The sequence below is a fragment of the Trichechus manatus genome, unplaced genomic scaffold (genome assembly GCF_000243295.1).
Source record: "Trichechus manatus latirostris isolate Lorelei unplaced genomic scaffold, TriManLat1.0 scaffold00104, whole genome shotgun sequence".
In the NCBI taxonomy this organism is placed as follows: Eukaryota; Metazoa; Chordata; class Mammalia; order Sirenia; family Trichechidae; genus Trichechus; species Trichechus manatus.
In genome coordinates, this window is record NW_004444040.1 from 2,318,303 (window position 1) to 2,325,665 (window position 7,363).

The following is a 7,363-nucleotide window of genomic DNA, read 5'->3' on the forward strand; positions in this document are numbered from 1 at the left end:
CCTCCCTTCCACCCAGTCCCAGGTTCTATGGTCTGACGGGCCCAAGTACACTCCCTTGGAGGGTCCTGGTTCTTGGGGTCCTGTCTGGGCTGCCCTGCCCTTCCCTTCATTTCTACAGTTACCAAGGAGTGTGCTCTCATCGGCCCCAGTCCTGCCCTGTACGTGGCCCTGGGGAGTGAAGATGGGTACGATACCCTGGGTGTACCCCATGGGAGACATCACCACCGCAGGCCGACTCACCATGGATGCAAAGGGGGCAGCCGAATGCCAATGGACAGCCCAGGCAGGACAGCTTCCCCGAGTTTTGGTCTGAGTGCATTTTGAGGGTAAGAAAAGGGAGAAAAGGACATTCTAGGAAGAGGGAGCAGCCAGTGTGGAGGGCTCTGCGGCAGAGAACGCTGGGCCCCATCTGGTGAGCTACAGGAGGGTCACACGCCTGCCGTGAGGTATGGGAGTGTGTGTGCAGCACCCAGGGCAGGCAGTGAGGCTGGCTAAGCCCCCAGCGCCAAGCCTCCAAGTCTGGGCTTTCCCCCACTGCAGAGCTGAGAGGCTGGTGGCCGGCAGTGCCCTTTTTGGGTCTAACATATAAGTCTCTTCACTATACCTGACATGGTCTCGCTCAAGCGAGAAAGCTTGTTGGAGGTGGGAGTATGAAAGGGAAAAATGGTCGGCCCTACTAACCCTATGGGGCTTCACTGGAGCCCCAGGAGGTCAACTAACCTGCCAGAGACACACAGCTAGTGACAGGAATGGGACCGGCGTTCAAATCGTTCGACTCCAAACCCGGCCCAAGCCTTAACCCACTGCAGGAACCCACAACCCAGAATCCCCCAAGAAACTGCCTAAGTATGCAATTTCCCTCCAAAATCATAATTTCCAGGGGCAAAGCCCAGGGATCTGCGTTTTAGCCAGCCCCACACCTCCAGGCTGCTCCGGCCCGAACCCTGGGTCCACCCGCGGCCCCACACGCCTCATAAGGCTGGGAGGCGCCTCGGCGGGTCCTAATCCAGCCCACTGGCAGCGACACGGCCACTCGATTTCTTCCGGAAAGTCCCTGCGCGGGGTCACTGTCGGGCGGCTGCGCCCCCTCGCGGTCGCCGGAGTCGGTGACGTGGGGTTAGGTTTGCCCAGGGCTTCGAGCGGGGACCCTGCGTACCCTTTCTGGGAGTGACCGATGTGGCCCCCACCCCACTGAGCTCGGAGCAGGTGTCTTTGGTCCTACGGTAGAAATCACCCATGGCCCGAGGTCAGCCGTCGGAAATCACCGCCACGCACCCCTTGCACCACGATCCAAACAGGCCCGCCCCGCCCACGCCGAGCGCGCCATGCTCGTGCGCGTGCGCAAACAAGCGTGCGCAGGCGCTGACGGGCCGCGCCGCTGCCATTGCTCACCCTGCCGCCAGGTGGAGCGGCCGGTTACTAGAAGTCCGCAGACTCGTAAGCAAGGGTGAATGCAACGCCTAGAAGACAGCCGCCCGGGTCGGAACGCTCAGGGACGGATGTCCCTCTTTGGCCAAGCTGACTGGAGTAAAGAACTACAACCCCCAGAGTACATTGCGACTCAGGGTTGCGCGATGCAGTGACGTAAGGGAGTCTTGGCCGCTACCATTTTTCCGTTGGTGGAGGGGCACCTGTTGTCGAGGGCTGTTGACGCACCTTTCGTGCGGCTGGAGGGTCACCGGAGGTAAGTGTCGGATCGCTGGGCTCAGGTTCTCAAAGCGCATTCGCAAACCTTCGTTTTGACCAATTTTAGATCGATGATCTATTTAGCCTTGAGTATAGATATCTGCTTGTTGTGTACCCGCTGCCTTTCCGCCCCGCCTTTCTGGCCGGTCACTGGGCCAGCCAAACTCAGATACCATTATTATTTAGTAATCTTTATTTTGAAATAATTTCAAACTTACAGAAAATTGTAAGAATTTTCGTATACCCTTTAATAAGATTCACCAGTTGTTAATATCTTGCCGCATTTGCTTTATTTTTCTTTTCTTTTTTTTTTTTTCCCATCCTGGACCGTTTGAGAGTTAGTTACAGATATTATGCTTCTTTACTCCTAAATATGGAGCCCTGGTGGCGCAGTGGTTAAGAGCTTGGCTGCTAGCCAAAAGGTAGGCAGTTCGAATCCACCAGCCACTCCTTAGAAGCTCTATAGAGCAGTTCTACCCTCAAAGCGTTCCTATGAGTAAAAATCGACTTGACAGCAGTGGGTTTTTACCCCTAAATACAGGAGCCCATGGGTGGCGCACACAGTTAAGCGCTGCACTACTAGCCAAAAGGTTGGAGGTTTGAACCCACACAGAGGCGCCTTGAAAGACAGGCGTGGCGATCTACTTCCTAAAGGTCGCAGCTCCAAAAACCCTATGGAACAGTTCTACTCTGCACACATGGGGTCGCCATGAGTTGGAATCAACTCTACAGCAACTAACATCAACAACTGTTAAATACACCAGTGTGCAACTTCTAAGAAAAGGACACCCTCCTACATTCAAAATCAGGAAATTAACATTGATCAAGACTGACCCATATCTAACCCATAGTCCACGTTCAAAGTTTTTCCAGTTGTCCTAATAACGTCCTTTATTGAAATTACCTTTTTCTTGATCCAGGAGCCAATCCAGGAACACGTGTTCAGCTGGCAGGTCTCCTTCAATCTGGAGCAATTCCTCAGTTTTCCCTTGGCTCCCATGTCTTTGACATTTGTGAACATTCCTGGCCACTCGTTTTGTAGAACTAGGTTTGGAGTTGTCTGAGTTTCTCCACCATTAGGCTCGGTTATTGGTAGGAACACCAAAGGTGACGTTGACCAGGCACCATTATTCAGAGGCTGGGATGTGTCTTAGGTGGGCAAACAGGTCACACTCACAGATCCTGCTAGGCCAGACCCTTTCTGCGGGCGCCCCCAGGTGGGGTTTCACTCTCATCTCACCGAGGTCTCTGACTTCCCTGCACACCTGCCTGGGAGCCATGGTCCACGCCTTCCTCATCCACACCCTGCGGGCCCCACATGCCGAGGACACAGGCTTCTGCCGAGTGCTCTATTCCTGCGTCTTTGCTGCTGAGAAGTCACCTGATGACCCAAGGCCACATGGTGCCGAGAGGGACAGGCTGCTTCGCAAGGAGCAGATTTTGGCCGTGGCCAGGTAACTGCCTAGCCCAGACCCGGGCTTTCATCCAACACATGCCTAATTGTGGTAGTTTTCTGGGCAGCACAGGGAAATGGCAGGACAAAGAAGCAGAGACGAAGTTTTAGAGAAGTGTTTCCCAAATGGTCTTCCATAGTTGTTCTTAAGTATTAGACAAAAAAGGGTTAAAGAAATAATAATGATGTTATTGTTATTATTATTATGGTTAGTATTCACTGAGCCTGTAATTAGGTGCCGAGGAGTCCCTGGGTGGTGCAAACAGTTAACACACTCAGCTACTAACTGTAGGTTGGAGGTTTGAGTCCACACAGAGATGCCTCAGAAGAAAGGCCTGGCAATCTACATCTGAAAAATCAGCCATTGAAATCCCTATGCAACACAGTTCCTTTCTGATACACATGGGGTTGCCATGAGTCAGAATTGACTCAACAGCAGCTGGAAAGAAGGAAATTATGTGCTGAGTCCTTTTCTGAGCATATCATGAATATTAACTCTTTTAATCCTGTAACAGTTTTTTGAGGTAGGTACAATTATTATCCCCACCTTACTGATAAGTAAACTGAGACAGAGCTTAAGGAGCTTAACCTGCCAAAGGTCACACCGCTAGAAAGCAGCAGAACTGGATGTGAGTGTAGGCAGGCAGACCCTGGTACAGACTAAAAATGCTTTGCAGTGCAGAACTTCTCAGGGCCTTTAGTATTCCTGTAGACTCTGTGAATCTCTGAGGAGGGGGGAGAGTGTGGTACGTGGGGACTCTGCTCAGAGCCTCCCGAAGGCCTGTGTTCCACAGAGCACAGTTTGGGAAAGACTGTTCCAGACTGGGGTAGCTGGCCTTAGAACCTCCCCTGCTCCCTGGGCTCAGACAGAGCCAGCAGGGGCCAGAGTCTTCTGGCCCCTCTGTGTTCTGTGTGTGTTGGTGGGGGATGGTTAACACTCTTGGAGTGATCCTGTGCCAGTCTGCTGCCCCCAACCCCTCCCCTTGTTCTTCGCGGCCTCCTCCCCTTCTCTGTAGCACAGGAAGCCAAGCAAATGCCTTTGAAACCAGCCTGTTCAGGGACCAAAGTGGAAGGCAATTCAGGAAGGATCAGAGGGTGGATTCAAAAGCTTTTTTTTTTTTTTGGAGTGGGTTGCAGGATCAGACAAGGGAGGAGAGGTTGGACAGCTCAGGTTGGGTGACGTCTTTTATTCCACTTATTACCTGCTTGTCTTTATGGTGAGGAGGCCTCTGTGAAGCAGGTGGGCCAGGATCTTCTGCCTGGGTTTCCTTTCCAGCCCCAGAAGCTGTCTTCAAAATGTCCTTTCTCTTGGCCAAATGGAGTGAAGTGCTTCCTGGCCATGTGGCCCTGGGCAGGTCAGTTAGTCTCTCTGGGCCGCAGTTTTCTCATCTGAGAAATGGGGCAGCTCCCGGCCCCAGAGGTGGTTATGAGGATGATGGATGTCCATGTGCATGTGGGCTGCGGTGGTAGCCTCACCAGGCCCCTCACTGTTGGCCTGATCTGCCCACTGTTCCCAGGCAGGTGGAGTCCATGTGCCGGCTGCAGCAGCAGGCATCCGGCCGTTCCCCCATGGACCTGCCGCCCCAGTCCTCGGATGAGCCAACATCCCTGCACGAGGCCCCACATGGTGCCTTCCGCCTGGCGGCAGGGGACCCTTTCCAGGAGCCACGGACGGTGGTCTGGCTAGGCGTGCTCTCCTTAGGCTTTGCACTGGTGCTGGATGCCCACGAGAACCTGCTGCTGGCCGAGGGCACTCTCCGGCTGCTGACACGCTTCCTCTTTGACCACCTCCGCCTGCTGGCCCCCAGTGCCAACCTCCTGCTGCGGGCAGACCGTGTTGAGGCCATTCTCACCCGCTTCCTGCCCCATGGTCAGCTGCTCTTCCTCAATGACCAGCTTGTCCAGGGTCTGGAGAAGGAGCTCAGTGCTGCCTGGCCCCTCTGACCCCCTCGTCAGGATGAGGCTGCCCAGGAGGGCAGGGAGGGAGGACAGAGGACCGATGTAGCCAGGTGAAGCGTGACATCTGCTTCCTGCTTAACTGTACCCAGCTCTGATGTGCCAGCACACACAGGACAAGTGGATGTGTGTGGTGGCAAGGGCTCTGCCTGACCCCAGGCTTAGCAGAATTACAGAGCATCATGTGCTTACAGCAGGTGCGTGATTCCTTCAGACCCTGCACTGGGCCCACTGCACTGCTCCTTGATCCGCCTCTCCCCGTCCCTGCCAGCCAGCCTTGCACACACCTCTGCCAGTCGCTAGTACTGCAGCAGTGAGGAAGGGCTGCCTGGAACTCAGCCCACCTCACCTTCTCAAACTCAGTCATTTAACCGGGTTGGGGGAGCTGTGCCTCCATGTGGACAGACCCTGCCTCTGCACCCACTGTGGACCATCATCAATAAGGATTTTGTCAGCAAGGCCTGCTCAGAGTCAAGTCCTGCCACATTTCGGAAAAATGCCTTCGCAGGGGGATTCTGTCGTTTCTTAGGTTCTGACCCCATGTCTCCAGATGATCCTGGGCTTCCCTCATCTGCAGGGAGAGAAGGTGTCTGTTAGGTGGATGTGAATGACCTGGCCTCAGTGTCATCATCATTCTCATTTTGAATTAAAAACTCCGGCTGTGTGATTTCACCCTCTGTTTCCATGAGTTTGATTAATGCACATCTGCCCCGTGAATGAGCGCCTCTCTGGATGGGGGTCTGAGCCTTCATGCTCAACGATGAGGATAAACTCCTTGTTGCCCCTAAGAGGCTTCTTGGGAGGCCTCCATCTGTCATCCCCCGGATAATGTCTGTCTCCTTATCTACCCACTGTGGATGTGGTGCTTGCTTCCTTTGCCAAAATGAGCATTACAGGTAGTGGGTTGGTATGAATTCCTGAGAAGCAGAGCCTGAGGCAAGGATTGTGTGCAAGTGGTTGATGTGGGAGGTGATCCAAGGAAGCACTGAAGGGGGATTAGGGAAATGAGCTGAGGAAAGGAAGAGAAGGCAAGGCAGCCAGTTACCACTGTGGGGAGGGAGCTCAGTCCTTCTGGGGACCTCTGGGGACCAGTGTACAACATTCACCTCTGATCTCATCTGAGTGGTGAGAGGGATGGGCTTTTTCTCCACTTATTCCCATCAGTGAGGTGGGAAATTCCCTGGATCTTTCTGCCCCCAGAAAAAGCCCTCAGGCAGTTTGGAGCTGGCCTGCTGCACAATGGTAAGGCTCAAAGGGATATGGGTGGGATATTAAAACCTGTTGGCGTCAAGTGGATTCCAACTCACAGCAGCTCTGTAGGACAGAGTAGAACTGCCTCATAGGGTTTCCAAGGAGCGGCTGGTAGATTTGAACTGCTGACGTTTTAGTTAGCAGCCAAGCTCTTAACAGCTGTGTCACCAGGGCTCCGTATTTAGGGGATATTAGGGGATCTTTAATCAGCAGCTTCTAGTGGTGGTTCAAAATTATTACATTGGAAATAAAAGTTAATTCGCATACATTTTCATGATCTGCCTGTTACCTGGAGGTGAGGTTTTCTTGGCATGGGCTGGATGAGCCTCGTCCCAGGTAGTCAGGGTACAGGTGCAGGTGCCCAGTGTAGGCCCCACCTCATGCTTGCCCTTTGGCTCCCAGTCTGGCTCTCCCATGCCCACTTAGGAGGCAGCACTGATGATCAGGATTTTGTCCTTTCAGGTCTGCAGCCAAGGCCACTGGCCATGCCTCCTACCACCCCCACCACGCCCCGTTGGCATGAGGCCATCTTCTCTGTCACAGAGTACCACAAATCACCCTCTGTCCTCGGAGACCTAAAGAGGCCTGCATTGTCACATCTGCTTCAGGGCAGAGTGGTTTTCTAATCCTGTGGCACTGCAGACTGCTGCCCAGCGTGTCCACCAGAGTTCAATGCTTATCTTTTAAAAAATTGTTCATAGACTTTATTGTAAACGTTTAACATATGCTTGTTTGTCAGATGTCACACTTGGTGACCCCTTAATCAGGCTCTGTACATTTATTCAAGCAATTAAAGTGGCCTTGACTTTTAAAGATTTTTTTAAAAATTAAATTTTATTTTCTGAATACGTAATACATTCTCATGGTTCAGACATCAAAATGATAAAAACGTTTCCACTGAGAAACCTTACTCCCACCCCATCCACCTTGTTCCTCCCAATCCTCCCATAGATAATAGCTTTCTAGGTTTCTTACATATCTCCAGTTTTTTCTTTTTATAAATACAATGCATATGAA

The 7,363-nt window shown here is 52.7% G+C and overlaps 1 protein-coding gene across 2 annotated transcripts; it reads left to right on the forward strand.

Annotated features, from left to right (window-relative positions):
- Positions 1–1,492: 1,492 nt before the first annotated feature.
- Positions 1,493–6,175, forward strand: AP5S1 (adaptor related protein complex 5 subunit sigma 1). Of its 2 annotated transcripts, XM_023737514.1 has the most exons (3): positions 1,493–1,684; positions 2,931–3,140; positions 4,657–6,175. In XM_023737514.1, the coding sequence occupies exons 2-3, from the start codon at positions 2,965–2,967 to the stop codon at positions 5,081–5,083; spliced, it is 603 nt and encodes a 200-aa protein (XP_023593282.1). In that variant the 5' UTR covers positions 1,493–1,684; positions 2,931–2,964; the 3' UTR covers positions 5,084–6,175. The 2 variants fall into 2 exon arrangements, with proteins under 2 accessions (XP_023593282.1, XP_004383131.2); XM_004383074.2 differs by lacking the exon at positions 1,493–1,684 and having other exon boundaries at positions 1,693–3,140.
- Positions 6,176–7,363: the final 1,188 nt, after the last annotated feature.

Excerpts from the sequence above, each read along its gene's own strand:
- AP5S1 (XM_004383074.2), top strand. The coding sequence starts at position 2,830 with ATGTGTCTTAGGTGGGCAAACAGGTCACACTCACAGATCCTGCTAGGC. Across the intron at positions 3,141-4,656 it reads CAGATTTTGGCCGTGGCCAG|GCAGGTGGAGTCCATGTGCC; the intron begins GTAACTGCCTAG and ends CACTGTTCCCAG.